Source organism: Caloenas nicobarica, chromosome 6 (genome assembly GCF_036013445.1).
Source record: "Caloenas nicobarica isolate bCalNic1 chromosome 6, bCalNic1.hap1, whole genome shotgun sequence".
NCBI classification, from domain to species: Eukaryota; Metazoa; Chordata; class Aves; order Columbiformes; family Columbidae; genus Caloenas; species Caloenas nicobarica.
The window spans coordinates 5,813,543-5,833,366 of NC_088250.1; the positions used below are offsets into that span (position 1 = coordinate 5,813,543).

Sequence of the window (19,824 nt, forward strand, 5' to 3'; positions counted from 1 at the left end):
GGTGCCACAATACTGCAGCTTCATTTCACCAGGACCGGTCGGTTCCAAGAGGCACCACAAGGCACCTCTGAATCGGTACGGCCAGCACCGCACCAGGATCCCAGAACTACAAGAATAAGCCTGTCAGGTTTTGTGTTGCATGGTCCCTGTGTCACCCCCGTCCCCAATTACCTGCCATGCTGATATCCTTCCACCACATCATTGCAAACTGGCTGATACCAGCAGCACGGGCTGGACGACAGGAAAACTACAGCACACACAGACCTGTTCAGCTCCTCCCAGCCCACCTCTCACATAATTTACTCCTTTACTTACTGCTTTATTTGCTTCAGAAATTAGTACCAAAAGAATACCCATAGCAAACAGAACAGAGCAGAAAGCCACAGCAGCACCACACAGAAACACGTTGTCCAAATAAACCTTAGTCTACCTCCTAGATACAGTAAACACAAGCACGAGTGCTCTTAGACAAAACCCTGAAACATTTTATAAAGCTTCCTTAAACTGACGAAGCAGGAAAACTTCCTGAAAAAAGCACATGCTCCTTTTTGTGCTCCTACCGTGTAAAATGCAAAAACAGTATAAACTTCTCACACATGAGGTATGGCACATAGAGGTCTGCAATGGCAGAGATGGTCACCATGCACACTGGCTAACGTGAGGTGGAAAAAAAACCAAAACAAAACAAGAAAAAAAAGCAGCACCGAATACTTGGGTTTTGTTCTGTTTCTCAATTACTACCTTGGCTAGCAGTATTGCCTTTATTAAAACTGGAAATCTGAAGTCTCTGATACAGTCAGTATTTAGCTGCCAAATCATTACAATTTCCAATTAATATAAGAGTTGGACTTATTATTAGGTGATGACTTAAATGCATTTCAATAAAGGAGTTTTTATTCTTATATGAAAAATGATAATTCAAGTAATGGTTTAAAGAGGAAGACAAATATTCACATTTTATTCCTGTCCCAAGTCATTGTTTAGCAGACTAAAATTTGATGCCAAAGACAAAAAATAATATTTTAGGGGGATAAAGGAGTAGCGGGGCGTAAGCCAAAAACCCCAGAGCAGTTCAGACCTCCAAATTCAGTCATTATCAGCCTGCAGCTGGCACAACCACACAGGTTGCCACAAGTCAGGTTGCTACAACAGAGGCCTGCAGGATGGAGCCAGCCTGGCACTCCTGTCGCCTGGGAGCACCCTCGAAGCGATGCAGTGAGATGAGTCAGGAAACTGATGTGGAGGGACACTGAACACTTCTGGATCGGTCAAGATGGGATCACCTTGCGCTGCTGTAGGTCCGCACCACAGGAAGGAAATACTGTACCTGCTCGCGGCCATCTTTCCCTTTCAAAATTGCATTTGTATTCACAGGGAGGGCAGCACAAAGAAAATTAAAAAATTAAAAAAAAAAAAAGGACACACATTTCCCTACTGCTCTATTAGATAAAAGCATTAAAAAACACAAGCTATCCAGAGAAGTTTCTGAAGCAAGTTCCAGTCCTGCAGCCCATCCGCTCAGCAGCACAACCACAGACCACTATGGACTTAAGAACACAGAAAGGACTATACTGAGTGAGACCAAAGGTGTGTTTATCACAGTAATTAGCCCAATATGCATCTGTTCCATAAGTCAGCTCTACAACTCCAGGTATATCAGTAAAGATACAAAAAAAAAAAAAAAATATCAAGCACACAGCCATACATGCCAGAAATTGGGTGTGAGCACAGTAAGGAATCTGCAGCTCACGTGTTTGCCTTCCAAAGCCAAACATACTATCTTTGTGTTTAGTAAGTCCCAATGCATATTGTTTTCATTCATCTGTCTGTGCCCACAATCTGCTAGCGAAGTAATGGATCTCTGTGACATTTTAATAAGCAGAGGAAGCACTACATCTACCTCTGCCTTTCTAAACCCTTTCCTCTCAGACATGTGATACCACACAATAGCAACAGTGATGGGGCTGCTAACAATTTTTTTTAAATGGTAAGATGAGAGATATTTAGCACATAGTTAAAAAAAATAAACGCAGCAGTGGCTCTGCACACATAATTTGAAACGCAATATAAATACCTACTTTTTTTTCAGTGGCAAACAACAGCTGTACAACAGGTGTGAATTAATAACCTATTCAAGGCAAGTTGACTCCATTTTTCCAACTAGAAACAGAAATGGCACTTAGAGAAGGGTTACAAAAGAAATGCTACCCTAAGTCTTGCAACAGCTAACGTAACTTTTCAGCCCAAAGAACTCCTGTTCTCCAAGTTTCCTCTCTCTATATTAATCCAAAAACTAATCACACAATTGTTCTCCAACTGGGGATTGCGTCCACACAGCACATCTCAAGGAGCTGCTGAGTGGGGAGTGTGGCAACCACGGCAGCATCTGGGTGGGACAGGCCAGGGACAGAGGAGCCGTGCTGCCCACCAGCAAACTGCTTCAGAGCAGCTCCGGCCACAACTCCTCCCAGCAAGGCTCTTTAATTGCCTCCTGCACAGCACTGGGAGGAGAGAGCCAAAACAGAAACACAGGGGACTGCTGAGCAGGTCTGAGGCAGACAGCACAGCTCCGAGCCACCTCCGACCGCGCTGGCCACATTTCCAGAGCAGTCCCCTGCAGAACAGGCCATGAACCTACACCTGTGGAAGAATCATAAAATCATTTCAGTTGGAAGAGACCCTCAGGACCATTGAGCCCAACCAGAACCTAACTTGGGCACTAAACCATGTCCCTAAGAACCTCGTCTAAATGCCTTTTAAACCCCTCCAGGGATGGTGACTCCACCACTTCCCTGGGCAGCCTGTTCCAATGCCTGACAACCCTTTCCATGAAGAATTTTTTCCCAATATCCAATCTAAAGCCCCCCTGGCACAGAAACACCAGGAGTGATGTCAGACCTGAAAAGGCTGTAGCACATCATGGAAAGATTGGATCTATCCAAACCTCCCAAAGCCCTCTGCAGCCTCAGCTATTGCCTTCCAGCTCCAGTCCCCCATTCCAGTCCTACTGGGATGGTGAGAACAGTGAAGAGCTGCAGCCTGGCAAGCCTTATTCAGCCATAGATTCTCAGAAGGGAAATATGACAATAACAGCTCAAAAACTAGCAGAAACACGGATTTAAAAGAAAAGTAATCAAACATTTCTAACTAGCTTCTTGAACATCATTGCCAAAACAAAGCAGATTTTTTTTAGCTAAAAGGGTTAACGCATCCCAATTGCTAATCACATAGTTGCAGACATTCACAGAATCATAGAATGTCCTGAGTTGGAAGGGACCCACAAGGATCATCGAGTCCAACTCCTGTCCCTGCACAGGACAACCCCACAGGTCACACTGTGTGTCTGAGGACGTTGTCCAGTCTCTTCTTGAGCACTGTCAGGCTTGGGGCCGTGACACCTCCCTGGGGAGCCTGTTCCAGTGTCCAGCACCCTCTGGGTGAAGAACCTTTTCCTCATGTCCAACCTAAACCTTCCTGACATTCCCTCGGGTTCTGTTGTTGGTTGCTAAAGAGAAGAGTTTGGCACCTGCCACTCCTGCTCCCCTTGTGATGAAGCTGTAACCACGATGAGGTCTCCTCTCAGTCTCCTCTCCTCCAAGCTGAACAAATCAAGTGACTTCAGCCGCTCCTCATACGGCTTTGTCTCCAAACCCTTCACCAACTTTGTAGCCTCCTCCAGACACTCTTCAGCAGCTTTATATCTTTTTTTATACTGTTGTGCCCAGAACTGCAGACAGTGCTCCAGGTGAGGCCGCACCGGTGCAGAGTAGAGCACGACAATCACCTCTTTCGAGCGGCTGGCAATGCTGTGCTGGATGCACCCAGGACACGGTTGGCCCTCTTGGCTGCCATTAATTACTACGAGAACATCACTTTCATACATCAGTCGCATCATACAAGCTCCCTGCACGGTCCCACCAAGCCACACCTCCCTGAAGACATGGAACTGCTCAGAGCGTGCAAAGCGTTCACTAACAGCATGGCCGGGAACGAGCCAACCCGGCCCAGCTCTCCAATAACCCACCTGCAGGTGCGAGGCCAAAGGGCTCATCATGGCAATAGTAAAACACACACCACCTGTTCTGGGGGATTTCTCAGCTAGAAATATAGCATTTCCATAATGAACCCAAGGAAAAAACGGGGATAAACAAAAAGAAACAAAAATGGAACCCGAGGGAAGATACACGCACTAATTTAAGCAGCTCCTTGCTTACTGAAGATAACGTTTATGCACCTCTGCAGTCATCCAGGAAACCTCCCCGGCAACCTGCCTTCAGGACACGCCGCTCAGCACGGTTATTTCTGGCAGAGCTCCGCTGCCCAGGCAGACGGCCACCCCTCACCTCCGGACACCCCTCACCTCCGGACACCCCTCACCTCCGGACAGCTCCGCCGCCCGCACTCCCGGGCAGCACCGACCCCGCCACGCAACGAGGGGAAACCCGCCGGCGCCCCCGCCGCCGGGGAGAGACCCGGGGCGGGCAGAGGCGACACCGCGGGCGGCTCCAGGAGCCAAACCCCCGCCAGGCCCGGCGGGGGGCACTGCAGGGAGCCGAGGGCCAGGCCGGGACTGCCGTGGGCCCCTCAAGCCGGGCCCCCCCGCCTCACCTTGGCCCTGCCGGCCTCCAGTTTCCGCCTCCGCTCCTCCTCGTCCATGTGGCGGGGGAGCCGGGGTCCCGGAGGCGGCAGCCGGGCCCGACCCCCGCCCCAACTGTCACACCCGAGGGGGCACCGAAGTTTCGGTCATGGCCGCCCCTGCGCCTTCGCCCCGCCCTCTGCGGCTCCACCGCCAACCGCGAAGCGGCGGCGCGCAGCGCTGGCCAATAAGAGAGCAGGGGCTAGGCCACCCTCCTCGGGAAGGGAGGAAGCTCTCCCGTAATTGGCGAGGATCACCATACCAGGAGTCTCGCCAGCCAATGCCGAGAGCAGCCGTTACTCTAGCCCCACCCACTTTCCCTAACTGACTCCTGGGATAGACGAGGGCAAGCCCCTACTGGCGCTAGTGCCCGCCTCTCTTCAGCAGCCACCAATGGGAGAGCTCAGCGCCCGCCTCCCCGGCTGCGCTGGATGGCCAGTTTCAAATGGGCCGCCAGCCACGGCCCCGCCCCGGGGGGGAGGCAGCCAATGGGAGAAGAGGGGCGGCTGCCGCGGGAAAGCGGTCCGGGCCGTTGCCGGGCGGCGCTCCGGGCGGCGCTGCGGGCGGGCCGGGTGGGCAGGGACAGCGGGCCGGGCTCCTGCGCTCCTCCGCCTGTCCCGGAGCCGCGGCGGTGCCCCGGGTCGAGGCCGGCCCTCCGCGAAGAGGGGCCGCTTGTGGGAGCCGTGCCCTTCTATCTACCGTTCCTGCCCCTCCGCCGCTGGCCGGGTCCCGCGTCCCTCTGGAGACAGAGGGAGGTGTTGGCGCAGCGGGGTGACCACCTGGCTTGGTTATAAAATGAGTCTTGCCCTTTACTGCACACCTAGTCGGCCTTTTGGGTGTGCTTTGCGTGTGGGTTTTACAGTGTCTCACCGCCTTGTTTTCACAAGGCAGCGATAACCTGCGCTTTTCTTAATCTTGAGCATCATTAACCTTACCAACTGACGGCTTCTTGGTCTCTTGGCGTCATCAAATCACACTGGAAAACACTTTAATCAAGTCAGCTCAGAGGTAACATCTCGCAATGCGCTGGCTCTAAGAAAATACAACAACACAAGCATCCTCATGATCTAACAATGTCTCTTCTATCCCTGGACTTTTCTGTGCATTTGGTCCTTAAACTGGGCTCTTCTTTGTACTTTTGCCCCAGATTCAGCCGTTGCATGGGCCAGGACGTGAGCCGGACCCAGCTGCTCCTGCCCATTGCACCTGTGCCATCTGGCTTTCCCACCACCATCCAAAATGTACACGGGAAGAAACGCGGAGATGTTCACAGAATGAATTATTTTGTACCAATCTCCTGGCCTCCTGCATTATCTCTACATAAATATTGCAGCATAAACAACAAAAGGCCTGGAGCAGCGTGTGCTCAGAGCTCCACAGGGACAGCTGAGGATGCCAGGAGCACGGCAGGGTTGGCAAAGGCTTTACCCACCAGAAATTCTGTTTGTGTCCAGACCCGAGGCAGAGGTTAAGGTTTAAATTCTACAGAGATTAGCAAGCGACAGCATGCATTGGCTTTTCTTTTCTTCCCAACCAATTTTGCTCTTCTAAGGAAGGGCGGAAGTTTCAGTGAGCAAACTGATAGTCAGACCTGATAGTGAGGACAGACTCCTGGGGCTAATTCTGGTCACCCCCTGCTTTGTCAGTCCTTGGAGGTTTTTTGTTTATTTGTTTTTCCTAGTAGAACTGCCACATCCTCTGACCCCATAGCCAGGATTCTGAGTTCATACCCACTCAATGCCAAGAGTTAAAGTCTGAATTACGAAATTTCTTATGCAAAAACTTGTGTAATTTGCACCCTCTGAGAGGCAAAAGGAAACTGGAAAGCTGAGAACCAAGAAGTTTGCCAAGGCAAATCCTACCTGACATCACCATGAAATCAGTAGAGGTCGTTTATACCTCAACTAAATTAGCAGTAGCACCGATACTGCCACACTAAGATCAGGCTGGTAACAAAACCTTACTGAGAACTTGGGGTGCAGCTCTGACGTGTTTGCAAATAAATGAGCAGCATTTGCAGAGACCAGTGGTTTGCCATTGTTGTATAAGAAGACAATAATCATAAGTATAGTATACGATTAGTATAGCATACTTAATCATCAGCAAGAAGACAATCATCATTTGGTTCAAACTGGGATCACTGTTTTCAGAAATAACAGGAAAAAACTACATTGCACACTGTTATATGACAGTGTCATGAAATAACTCTAATTGTAGAATGTGTTATTCTTATGTTTAGCTTCAAATACAGCCAGGACATTTTTACAATACCTGTAACCACCAAACAGCCTAACAAGAGCTCTTGACTGTTAAGTTGCAACATTACAATTGGCAGAAGCAGACAATTTATTGGAAGGAAAATGTATGTACTTCTCTGCTGGTGGTTTGTGTGTGTTTCTTATTTTATTCTTTTAACTCTCTTTTAATAAATTAAAACACTCTTTTAAGACTGAAACTATAAAGTCTCCTTCCTATGGGAGTAGAGAGTGAAAGTTCATTGTCTCTGGATATTTCCAGGTGTGTCAGTTTGTTTGGTTCTTTTTATATTGTGTTTTAGAAATCATAATAATTAAAACTGAGAGCTCAAACTACCAAAATCAATTAAAAGACATCACAGAAATGTCGTACTGACACGGAACTCACCAGGTTATCTAATCCATTTGTGTATCTGAGGACTAGTCTAATTGTCTTACAATGTTAAGTACAGTTGTTTTTCTTTATGGTTTTTAAACAACTGTGCAAGTTTTTTCTTAGATAGCAGCTCCATCATTTATCTTACTATTTTTTCTCATTTTTATCATGTTTTCTGCTCCATCACTAAGTCAAATGCTTCTTGCCCTGTCTTTTCAGACAGTAAAAGCCCACCCTGTTCTTGATTGTATCTTTTCACTTATTGAAAGATTTTTCATCTGTCCTCTTCTCACCATCTGCTTAATAACTAAACAAAATCAGTTCTTCCAAGTCTTCCTCAGAACTTATGTTTTGTAAATGTATCTTTTTAAAGTTTTTTTTCTTCATTTTCTTTCCCTCTTAAACCACCATGTATAAAATTAGGCACAGTATTCAAATTCTGACTTCAGCACTGCTAAATAGAGCAGAAAAATTATCTCCTGTGAGGTGCACGTAAAATTCCTTCTAATCCTTTGCAGAATTAAATGTGTCTGGTTTTGTGCTGTTCCATCACCACGTTCATGTGCGAGCCCCAGTTTGTGCTTCAATGCAATTATAGATCTCTTTCAGCAAGACCCTCTTGGATCCAGCTGGCACATTCCTGGTGAGTCATTAATTAGCAGGTTGTAAGATGTCACTTGAGTAGAGATCACACTGTGACCAGTGTCCATGAGTGTAGGAAAAGAAGCATCCCTTAGCAGATTTGCTGGAAAGCATTTTTTTAGCTAGTATTGGATTTCCTCTGGGATATCTGTCACATCAGGCAGAGGTTTCTCTCCCTTTCCTCTATAGTCAACTCGGTTGCCTAACACTAGTGCTGTATTTTTAAGGGAATACTTATACTTGGTTCTTTTTGTCAGCCTTTCTTGTAACCCCCTATTCATATTTCGATGAAGGCTCTAGAAATTTAACTTCTAGGCGGCATTAAACTCATTGATGGAGATGCCCATCTGGAGATGCCAACAAAGCTTTCTTTGCTACGTCACTGCCCAAACGCTGCCCACAACCCCGGTCACCCCGTCACAAAAGGGTTTATGAACTGGAAAGGTACAGAGAGAAGCAATAGGGATGAAGATGAGACTGTACAGACAGACAGACAGACATGGGGTGATGAAATGCGCAGCTGATGCAGCATCTGAGAGCGGCCGATAGGGGACGCCAAGAGGTGGGTATGAGGACGCTTGGGTTATACCTTCCCAAACGAGTTATGAGATCAATGAGTAAGGAAAATCTGTTGTTTGAGGATGAATTAAATAGATTCTCTTGCTTAGAAAAGAGGCGCCTGAATGGGAATAAGATACAGAATGTTAAGTTGCAAATGGTATGGAAAAAGTGCATGGAGAACAGTTATATACATTTTGCATAGCAAAGGAGAAGATTTCCAATAATTTTTCAGGAATCTAGATTTAAAACAGTCTAAATGTAATGTTTTTTCTGCCTAACGCTTAAGTAAACTATACTTATGTAGTTTGCTTACATAACTAGGTCTACACTGAAGTTTAAGATGACTAGGAAACTCCTTGTCAAAGGTTGTTGCAGCTGCCCAAAGGATGAACGGATCAAAGATGTTAGAGATAACCGGAGAAAAACCTGTTTGGTTTACAAAAACACACACAGAGCTGTTTCTCAGGAAAACTGCTGGCAGGTGAGAGGACTTTCTGTTCTGCCGTGTCACTCGTGGCATTCACAAACGAGCCCCGCTGAGGAAAGCTGAGCCCCAGCTCCGACACGGCACTGCTATTTTTGGGATCCCCACGTCTCAGTTTCTGTAACCTCTCCAGTGACTGTGAGCCGGTGTATTTTAAGGACGGACTGCACACACATGCTCCGTGGGTCACAGCTGGAGGAGGTGAGCTGTGCTGCTCCCACACAGCTCCCCGCAAGCATCTATCAGCTGCTCCAGCTGTGGCTTTGCTATGGCCTTCAAGTAAGGAAGGGTTGGAACTTTGCTCTCTGAGGAGCAGAACCAAGCTTAAAATACGATAGTGTGAATAAGTACCTGTTACTTGGCTCCTTTCTCATGCCATGGTGTTGGTTTTATGGATGTCACTGATGAACATTGCCCTGGAAGGTCTTTGCTGGGAGAGGGAGATACCCTGCAGGTTGCTTGGGAGATGGTAAGCAAAAGGAAGTTATATCACAGGTTCTTTACGCTTTTACTCATCCAGGGATGAGTTCCAACTATGCTCCTTAATTTTTTGAGTTTTGTGTCACTGTCTAGTGAAGAAAACTCATATGAAGGGCTATGTCAAAAGTGTATGGGCCCCTTACAGTAGGCTAAATATTGCTATCAGATACCATCAATCAGCAAGATTATAATCTGACCACTAGCATTAGTCTTGTGTTAAAGAACCATTGCCTTTCATTCCTTTTTTTTTTTCCCTTGTCTACTAACGTGCTGGTCATTTGCTTTACAAAATGTAAATAAGCTTCTGCACCTGGAGATTAAATTGTTTATATTGTGGGTTGACACTACAAACTTAGCAACCAGGTTACCGGCACAAAACTCTGAGCTACTTAGAAGATACTGACAACACAGAGGGCCAGGCTCAGTGCCACCACCAGGGAAAGGCTGGCAACCATTAAGAAGAGAAAAATATTCACCCCGAGTTACCCTGCTGTGACCATCACAACCTGCAGCATGAAAATGCGTCAAGAGAAATAGCAGAAGAAGCTGTATCTGCGACATTGTGGGGAGCATCTGTACTCATTTTTACCTGGGAGGGAAACTGAAGCTTTTCTTCCCTCAATTGCTCACAATCTTGTATTTTTTTTTTTTCTAATGGAATTATTCTTCTTTGAAGATTGTGGAGGGGAAAAAATGACCCCTGAAAACCTATCTGCCTTTGCGTAGCTTTTTAACCTATTTTTGCCTGCCTGCTTTTCCAGGAGACTGCTACAATGACAGATCCTTCAGTGGTGGATCACCTGACACGACTGAAAATCAAACTCCTAGAAAAGGTAAGGGAATAACTCTGCAGTGGTCATCTTTGCTCTGTTTTTTGCTCTCGTGTGTTTAAGCATTAATATTGTATTTAAAATAACTATATTTCTACTGAGATACAAAGAGGATCTGCAGCCAATTGAGAACGTCTGTCTTCATGCAAGCAGAGGCAGACTATGCCTGTGAGGTAGGGCTGGAAATTGTGAACTTTGCTGCCCGACTCGTAACCAGTTCTTGTTGTGGTTCTACCAACAGAGACTAGAAAATGAACAGAAGAACCTGGAGAAGATGGAGTCACCTCTCCCAGCTGCAAGTAAAAGTGAAGCCTTTGTTCTAATTATGGACATGATATGGAAAGAGCTTAGTGATGTTCTTGGGCATGAGTTCCTTAGCAGGTGACACCAGATAATGACATCTGCTCCCTTAAAAACCAGAAGGGGCCTCTGCATGCTCAGTGGCTGAGCATTTGGGTAGTCAGAACTTGCTCTGTCTTGGCTTCTGTGACAGGGACGTTGTCTGTGGAGACTCCGAACTCGAGTTAGTGCTGCCCCAGCTCAGCCTGTGTCTCTAAATCTGTATGCAGCCCCAAGGATTGGAAGTAGCAGAAATGCACGTTCCAGTGAAGCTTGTGCAGTAATGTCAGCCTATATGCTAGTCTCGGTCCTAACCAAGCCAGTGAATCTTAGCAGCCTTGATGCAAGGAGGTTGGGCGTGCTATACTGTGCAGCTCTATACCTTTTATCTTCTGAATTCCTTCAACGGTTTGTTTGGTTTTTTGTCAAAGGGAAATGATGAGCCAGCCCAGCACTGACATAAGAGTGACCTCCTGCCCAGGTGTCCTCTGCAGCCTCTCAGCTGCAGATGCTGGTTTAGCTGGAGCAAACTATTGGTGAATCCTCTTTGTCACAGCTCCTATACCTAGGAGCGAGCCCCTGTTGCGGTTCAGCTGTGTGCTTGGCTTTGGCGATCCTGAAAAGGGGGCGTTAGTTTGGCTGTGTGTCTCTGCGGGATCCAGGCCCGAGGAACACTCCGCTGCTAATACTGCTTTGCGACGTTGAAGCTGGCAACCACAGCCTTGTGCAGACCAGAATGTGGTTTCCAGTGTAAAAAAATATGACTCAGCTTACGAAACAAATCATTATACTGGAAGAGCTGTTCTTGAGGACTGTGTTGATAAGAGCTGGGAAACTATTTTACCAGGAAACCATTGCACGTGCAATTACATCCTGACTTTGGTTTGGGCAGAGAGGTCAGAATCCCAGCATGCTTATGAAACTTCCAAAGTTTAGACAATTCTCTATAAAAGCTAGTGAACCAGCTAAAACTTGATAAATAAGGCAGTTTAAAATAGCTTGCGTCTTTATCAAACCCTTTCAAAGACTGCTGTGATGTTTCATGCACAAGTAGTGTGCTCCCTTCAACAGGACTCCCACAGAATCTATGCAGGCTATGGGCGATGCATTCATTTATTTGCATGGCACACGCAGTGTCGATAATTATATATATATTTCTTTATTAAATGCTATCAGTAGAAGATCAGTAATATTTCCCGATTGTACTCTGGACTCATATACATTTAGCTGATGCACAAATGGTTAGAAACTTCAAATGCTGTGGCCAAAATATAAAAATCCCTTTAACAACTTACAGTTTCAAAATACTAAGTGATGCTTTTCAGAGCATGCCAGGGATGCCTTCGATGTATCTAAAAACGTTATTTCTTATTTCCATTTCAAGTGAGTTCAAAATCAGCTGTATGTGGGAAGAAATGAAAACTAAGCCGGTTCAGAACAAAAATGAAACAGAAAATTTGACATTCTAAACTGAGCTTGTTTTGGTATGTCACAACAAACTTTTTTTACACTTTGCACCATCATCCTCTGCATGTACAGAGTGCATCTAGAAAATTTCAGGCTGAAATGAGTTTCTAAGCCAGGAGGTTAGAAGGCAGCATTAGAGAGCAACCCGGAAAGTTTATTTTCAGAGATGGTGGTTGCCTTTGTAGAGCTGCTGAACAGCTGTGTCTGCATGTGGCGTAAAGTCAATATCTGTTCGTGGATTTGACAAGAAAGGTAACCTAAAGCCTTTTGTGAAAGAAGCCAAGGTATCTTATAGCACTTTTCCCAGAATAAATCCCATAATGCAGGTGCTATGATAGCTCTGTCTTTGCAATCCTTTGAGAAGATAATGGACTTTTCCTCCTTCAGGGAACAGACGTGAGGATATGCTCCAGAGCGCCCTGAGGAGAAGGAAAGATCTTCTGCAGGAGCTTCGGGTAAGAGCCCTCTCTGGGGACAGAAACAACAGGAATGGCCAGGTTACCTGCACATCCACTGGTGATGTGGATTCAGTTCTTTTCTGTCCTTTAGTCTTTGGGCTGGGCAGGATTCAGTCCTCTGCTGGTTTGGGGTATAGAGGTTGAACCAGCCGACCAGGGAGAGGGGTTGGAGAACAGGGGGTGACCTCCCTCCCTACAGCTAATGACGCACCTGCTGCAGTAAGTTGGTGGTTTGATCCTGTTTGTCCTGAGCTGCTGCATCATAAGCTCGCTGCCAAATTGCAAGGAAGGGACTTTTAATGCTGCCAAAATAGGAATAATAGTAACTGTTACTTATTGCAAGTTTATGGAGGGTACCAATCTTTAGTGAAGTGTTTTCCCAAACTTTTGGCAGTTTGTCTTTTGTTTTACATTCCTTTTTGCTTGTGCTGAAAATTGTATGGCTTCGAGATACGTGGGAAGAAAAAGTTCCTTCATATTTTTGTGGGCACTGGCTGGGTGTTTCCCTTCATGAGCGGGTTTTCTTTCAGAAGATACTTGATTTTGCAGGAGCAGCACCTTCTGGAAGAGCTTTCACAGCCCCCTGCACCCGCTGGAGGACATGGTCATAACCACAGGGCTGCGTCCCCGCACGTCTTCCAGATACCTTTTCCAGCTCCCCAGGCTGAGCCACCAAGGATTATCCAGCAGACGGTAGGATCCTCTCTCCTTGGAAACACCGCTAGCGCTGTGCTGGTCTGAGACAACAACCACGGGTGGAGAAACACTCATCCCACCAAAAGGGAAGATACGCCTCTTGCCGTTGTAGGAGTCCCTCACTGCCCGAGGCAATCTAAGGGAAATCATCTTACAAATAAGGCACAAAATTAAGAGGTTTACCATAGGAACGAGGTAGCAAGATGAGTGGGAGGATTGCCCATGCTCTGGCCCCGCCATTCAGCCCATTTCCAATGCACATCACTGCTCATACAGCCCACGACCTCAACAGCTTCTCCACGAGGATCTCATGGGAGACAATGTCCAAAGCCTTACTGAAGTCCAGGCAGATGACACCCACTGCTGTCCCCTCCCAAAGACGAGGGAACTGGCCAAAACCAACCCTGACTTCTCCCTTTTCTTTTTCAGCTGCCGGCTCAACCGGCCACCATCATCCAGCAGTTACCTCAGCCGCCCCCCCTGATCACACAGATCCCCCCTGCCCAGCCGTTTGCAGCCCCCCGCTCCGGGAGCATTAAGGAAGGTAACGTACCCTCCATTCGGCAGCCGGGCTGGAGAGGACAGGCCAGATGCCACAGCAGGTGGAGGGGGGCATGGGACAGCATCCAAGCCAGTTAGTGATGCGCTGTTTCATCATGGGGCTGCTGCTGGAGTGGTGGGAATTGCACTTTGTAAATGGACTAGATGCCGTTCCTGAGAGGCTTTTAGACAAACCCTTGTTGCCGAAACTAAAGAAAAAGGGACTATAAACTCAGCAAAGCCAGGTTAAGCTGCCAGAGAAGCTCAGGAAAGCAAAACAGCTCAACCCATGGCACTGAGTAATATTAACGAGGTCAGACTCATGCGCACAGGTGACTCAAAAATTAACAAACAGTCTTCTAAAGTTTGTTTTTGTTCTTTTGTTCCCTCTTAACCTGCAGTTCAATCTCCTCGGAATAATATAGGCTTTTATTATGCCCTGTGTTTGGAAACAAGACAGAACAGCTGAAAGTGCTGTTCCAAATATAGTGCAATGCCAATAAAAAGAGTTTGTTTCTAAACATAGGTGGATGCTACTGTGAAATAATATATGAACAAAAACCTGGATGGCTTCCCTGGCTCAAACTTCAGCCAAAGGTTTCTTCATCCCACAGAGGAATCCTCAGTCACGAAACTGCAATGTGTCTCAGCTCTTTCCTCATCTAAGCGCCTGGATTTTTGAATCAGTTTATTTTCATAAACAGAATAGTCCTAATTCACGCATGACTTTTCTGAAGCTGATACATGTAAACTACTCTCGGTATGACCAGTTTAAAAAAAAAAAGGAGAGTTGCCTTGATTTTTTTTTTCTTCTTTTTTTTTTCCCCTCTCTTTTCTTCCTTCCCCCCCCAACAAGTGAATTAGTTCCATAGCACAGGTCCTTTGTGATTAGGACCCAGAGAGATGATGGTAAGTAGATTTGATGCACGTGCAGTGGACTCTCAAGGTGGCACTGCAATATCACGTAAAGTTGAGGAAACCTCTCACATGGACAGCAATGATCTTGAGCTGAAGCAATGGAGAGCACTGTAAGGAGCCAGTCCAAGCTGGTGTAAGCAAGAGAGCTCTAGTGCTCATCCCTTCTCCAGCCTGACAGTCCACATAGCCAGGGGGGTGGGCTTGTAGGGAAACTAATGGACAGAAGATGCTCAACGGCACCTTTCTTCTAGAATGGAGGAGAAACAGGAGAACTGATATGAACACTCTCATCCATAGAGATTAATTTTACACTGCCTGGCCAAATAATGCTGATATTCTTCATGCGTTGCATTCAGCTGCTTTGTCATGGTTGCAGTGACCAGTCTGTATGCTGGAGGGCACTTCTTACCGAGATGCCTCTGCTGCCTGTCAGTTGCTGATAAAGCTCTTACTTTCTTCCTTGGGGTGACCTTTTCCCAGATATGGTAGAGATGATGCTGATGCAGAATGCCCAGATGCACCAGATCATCATGCAGAACATGATGCTGAAGGCTCTGCCACCCATGGCTTTCGCACAGTCTTCTGCAGCCAGCGCTCCCCTGCTTCAGCATGGACAGCAGGTAACGACCCTGCGCTCTGAAGGGCATCCTTGCTCACACGGGGCAATGGTTGATCTCCTGGGGAGGGTGCAGGGCCTGGACAAAACATGCAGAAAATCTGGGACGTTTAACAGCTGTGTCTTCAGATCCAGCGCACCAAAAGACTATTAAAGAGCAGAGTGCAGTCTGCCTCTTTACCATGATGAGCACTGTGACAGGACCCAGAGGATGAAGGTCTCCTCTGCGCATGCAGACTGGATTTAGTCCAGCTCTGAAAATTGTATGTTCTGTAGAGTTGAACCACTAACAGACTGTTCACTTGCTGCAAACAGCAGGGCAATATTTATGTTACAGATTCTGTAACTGGTAAAATTTGACCTGGCAGTTTCAAATGGGCTAGAGCTGAAACACAGATTTTGTGATCGTACTTGGAGCCCCACTGCTCTAGTTCCTGTTTCACTGAAAATCAGTGGCTACTGAGCTCTAACAGGACAGATCTTAAAGATATTTTGGTTTGTAGATCCCTATAGGGATTTTTCAAACACATATCTAGTGCCTGATAAGAAGTATATAATTTTAAACATGTCCTTAGATGCCAAATTCCTAAGCTATTTTTAACAAGGTGATATAGCTCCTTAGTGTTCTTAAGCGCTTTGGGAAAATGTATTTCTAGTCTTTAATCTGTAGCATTTATTACCTAAGAAGCAAGGACAGGTGATTTTTGGGGAGGAGGGGATGTTGCAAAATCTTCCCCTGTACTTTGCCTACCCCTCCATTTTCAAGCTAGCCATGTCTTTTCCCTGTGCTGTAAGAAATATTTCTTTTTCTTGGATGTTAGGGTTGTTGAGTGCTGAGAAAGTAACTCCCACGCTTCCGCGGTCCTTGCCCAGCTCACTCACACCTTTCCTATGTGCTATCTGCAAAAGCAACACACGCGCAAAAGGCCCCGAGCCCTGGGTTTAAGGCAGGGTAGGAAATGCAATCCCCCTCCACAGCCCATCCCACGGCCTGGAGGGAGCTGATGGGTTTTTTGCACCTGTTGGCACCAAATGTCTGCTCTGGACAGAAAGCCTCCCGCAGCATCTGCCAGCTCTGGCGTTTCAGGGCACTGATGTCCCCACAGGAGCCCTTCCGGGGCTTGCACGGAAGTCCTTTTCTATTTTCCTTAAACTTTGTAGCTTTTGAATACTCTTTCTCCCCTGGTGCGGGGAGATGTCTGGGGCAGGTGGTGCTGGGGGAGCCAGCGGACTCATCTGCAGCTTTCCGTGGAGGACCCCGTGTCTAAGGGAAGATGGCAGAGGAAGAGCGTGCACCCCCCTGGTCCCCACCTTCTTCCCCAGGCCATCTGTCACCGTGTATTTCCCTGATGTAGATCAGTGAGATAAACCGGGGGGGAGTGGGGTCTGAGTGTCTCTGAATATCAGGTGAAATCTGAAATCACTGAGTGTTTGCTGGACCTTCTATGTTGGAGCCTACAAAACCCGTCTCCAGACACGTGGCTGAACGGGAACCCAGCCCCTCAGCCAGCCACCCTTCCCGTGGGGACACAGATTTCACAAATCGCCTTTTGTCTCCCTCCAACAAGGACCTGCCGTTCGCTGCTGCCCCGGCTCTGAAAGCAGAGAGGCCCAGGCCGTCTGCAGTGCACCACCACCATCACTACCCTCCCGCCGCGCTGCTCCCAGGGCCCCCCGCGGGCTTCCCCTCCACATCCACGGCACACGGTGGGACCGGCAGCGCGCTCCCTGCCCTGCCCACGTGAGTAAACAGGCAGCACTGCTGTAAACTTGGAGCTTCTCCTTCCTGCGCAGGTGGGGTAGCAAGGTAGAGCAGACAATCCCATGCCTTCCTGGTTCTTCGCTAGGGCCAGTCCTGAATATTGTCTTTAACACAACAATGGGGTTGAAGCAGGTTAAGTGATGATGATTTTGTACTCTCACTCTTATAAGTTGAGTAATGAACCCTTGCTTGCTGTGGAATAAATGTGAGGGTCGGATAAGGTCTACGGGTGGGAGGTTTAGATTGGATATCGGGAAAAAATTCTTCCCGGAAGGGGTTGTTAGGCATTGGGTAGTGGTGGAGTCACCATCCCTGGAGGGGTTTAAAAGGCATTTAGATGAGGTTCTTAGGGACATGGTTTAGTGCTAGAGTTAGGTTATGTTTGGACTCGATGATCCTGAGGGTGTCTTCCAACTGAAATGATTCTATGATACCGAGCTGTGTCCCTGCCACACAGAGCAAACACCCTGCAATGCTGCAGGGCTCTGCTTTGCTGTGGCTGTCACCCTGGGTTTTGGATCTCCCTGTGAACCCAGCAGACACCTGCTAAACAAGGGCTGCATGTGTTTTACATAGAAAGTTCTTACACACTGAGGCTGATAAAGAAATGCACATTGCTAGAGTGTGGTGGGGTGGCTGTGGACTTCAGCATGGGGACTCAGTGTTGCATCTGTCAGAACACAGCTTTTATTTCTGTGCTGTGGCCCTGTCGAAGCCTTCATGAACAGAAGGACAGGATGGAGGCAGCTGTATCCTCAGGCATGGGCAACCTGCTGGCAGGGGTATCCCTATGGCCCTCTTTAGCATGGGATTTGAGTTCCTGAACAGATTATTTACCTAATGGGATTATAAAGGATAAACATTTCTACCCCTTTCACTTTTACATGGGTTTGTAATCTGTACCAGTAAAGATCTCCTGGCTTCTTACAGAATTGGTGCAATTAGCTATTTGCAGAAATAAGGAAAAGAAGATTTTGTCATGGTTTTTAAGATGTCTTCTTCCTCTTCTTTAGCTGCCTTCCACCATGAATTATGAGATCCGACACGTCTACACTGTTCTTTTGCTATTACTAAACACAATAAACCTATTCTTCTTGCTGCAGGTGGCCCACATACTGACAGTACGTGTTCCTCTGCAAGTGGACCATCGCATTACTGAGCTCAACCTGTACTTGAACAGCTCCTAAATAATCTGTCTGATCGACAGCCTAACGCCTGTATGACTGCACATTGTTGGTACAAAAAGCGTGTGGGAGAAAGGCTGCAGATGTTCAGAACAGACATACCACGCACCTGTGGTCTGCTCACCCGTTTCTGTTAGTTTAGTTGTTTCCTGTCATCTTCCAAGCCCACAAGCAATTGCCACTTTTTTTTGCTGTCTCTTCACAGAATCAAGAAAACCCATCCCAAGGTGTCCTGCAGGCCTGGCAACCCACAGCAGCCCCTGGGCATGAAATAATCTTGACACCAGTGTTATCTGAGCCCTTGCAAATGAGTATGGCCCAGCTCCAGGGCTGGGAGTCCCCTTCATGTGCAAACTGAGGAAATGCCCCTTGCAAAGGGGCCGGCTGCCTTCCTGGGGACGGTGATGCAAACTAACCCAGGATGCATGAATGAGGGTTTAGCCGCCAAACCGCATCAGCATGAAGTGTTCCTCTCTGTGTTTCTGGTTTTACTTCCCTCACAGATATACTTGTCCTACAGTAATTACCTAACCAGGGAAGTGAGGACAAGCAGGAATGATCCAAATGCAAATTACCTGCGTAGCAGAGCAAAATCCTGGCATTGGATTTTCCTGAAGACCAGCACTCTGCCCTGCCTGTGTGAGCTGGCTTTATGCACTCTTTGGATAAACGATTCTCAGTGGAGAAGAACAGAAAGAAATCTGCTCTCGCGGTTGTGGGTTTTGAGCACTGAGGTGCAATGCCCACCCCAGCTACCCACAGTCCACGTGTCCTGCCCCAGGAGGGCTCTGACTCTCAGTGTCTCATTAATCTCACATTTACAAAGCCACCCAAGGTTTTCTTCTCAAAGAGCTATTGGAAGGTGATTTAAGCACACTGGAATCATGCATATTTGTTTCGCTATCACTCAACCTTTCACTCATATAATCAGGGTTTAGACTTGATTTAAAAATAATAATAAAATCCTGAGGTTATTGGATATTGATGTCTTTTTCTTCAGTAACACAAATCAAACGCTTTACCCCTCTTTACTTTTCCCACTAATTTTCAGAGGGCAGGCTTTAATCCGAGTGTGTTATCCTGTTCTTGTTTTTGTTCAGGACTCCTCGGAAGGCTCGCCCAGTTTTTAATCAAGTGATGCTTTTTCATGCTCTCAGCAGCCTGGTTGTATTTAATACAGAAAGATAAACAACTAGTTAGTAGCGTTTTCTCAATGTCTTCCCACCTTCTCCTGTTTTTAAAGTGAAGAACATCTTTACATTGTTTTTGCCTGGTGCAGTTTGCGAGTGAATCTGATGAAGATAACTCAGGGACCTAAATTTTGTTTGGAGTGGTTACCAAGAAGAAGAGATGTTGCACTGGGTGCAGATAATCCCCGACAGGCAAAGTTCAGTCTGGTTTGCCAAGAGCTATTGTCAGTCGCTAAAGAGATAGGTTTGGCAGCCAGAAGCTGATGTGTATCATCTCGGAAAAAAAAAAGAAACAACTTTCAGGCTGTGGCCCATTTACCATCCCAGATAGTGCTGCTCACCAACATCTCAGATGCTTCCCTATGTCTGTGCCTCCTGCCTTCAGGACAG

General features: G+C 47.0%; 2 protein-coding genes across 14 annotated transcripts in view; one reads left to right on the forward strand and one right to left on the reverse strand.

The window, feature by feature from the left end:
• PCNT (pericentrin) overlaps window positions 1–4,754 on the reverse strand; it is an 87,135-nt gene extending 82,381 nt beyond the window's left edge. For all 12 annotated transcript variants that reach the window (XM_065638343.1, XM_065638347.1, XM_065638344.1 and 9 more), the window contains exon 1: window positions 4,609–4,754. In XM_065638343.1, coding sequence (XP_065494415.1) covers window positions 4,609–4,656 — 48 coding nt within the window. In that variant the 5' untranslated portion in view covers window positions 4,657–4,754. The remainder of the gene's footprint in view (window positions 1–4,608) is intronic.
• Window positions 4,755–9,354: 4,600 nt separating this feature from the next.
• C6H21orf58 (chromosome 6 C21orf58 homolog) lies at window positions 9,355–19,168 on the forward strand. Of its 2 annotated transcripts, XM_065638055.1 has the most exons (9): window positions 9,355–9,423; window positions 10,196–10,267; window positions 10,506–10,563; window positions 12,458–12,525; window positions 13,078–13,221; window positions 13,654–13,768; window positions 15,163–15,302; window positions 16,867–17,039; window positions 18,164–19,168. In XM_065638055.1, the coding sequence occupies exons 1-9, from the start codon at window positions 9,421–9,423 to the stop codon at window positions 18,177–18,179; spliced, it is 789 nt and encodes a 262-aa protein (XP_065494127.1). In that variant the 5' UTR covers window positions 9,355–9,420; the 3' UTR covers window positions 18,180–19,168. The 2 variants fall into 2 exon arrangements, with proteins under 2 accessions (XP_065494127.1, XP_065494128.1); XM_065638056.1 differs by lacking the exons at window positions 9,355–9,423; window positions 10,196–10,267; window positions 10,506–10,563 and adding an exon at window positions 12,318–12,354.
• The last annotated feature ends 656 nt before the right edge of the window (window positions 19,169–19,824 follow it).

Bases quoted from the DNA above. Each gene is read 5' to 3' on its own strand.
- C6H21orf58 (XM_065638055.1), top strand. The intron at 13,222-13,653 runs GTAGGATCCTCT...TTTCTTTTTCAG, and splicing joins CAAGGATTATCCAGCAGACG to CTGCCGGCTCAACCGGCCAC. The intron at 13,769-15,162 runs GTAACGTACCCT...ACCTTTTCCCAG, and splicing joins CTCCGGGAGCATTAAGGAAG to ATATGGTAGAGATGATGCTG.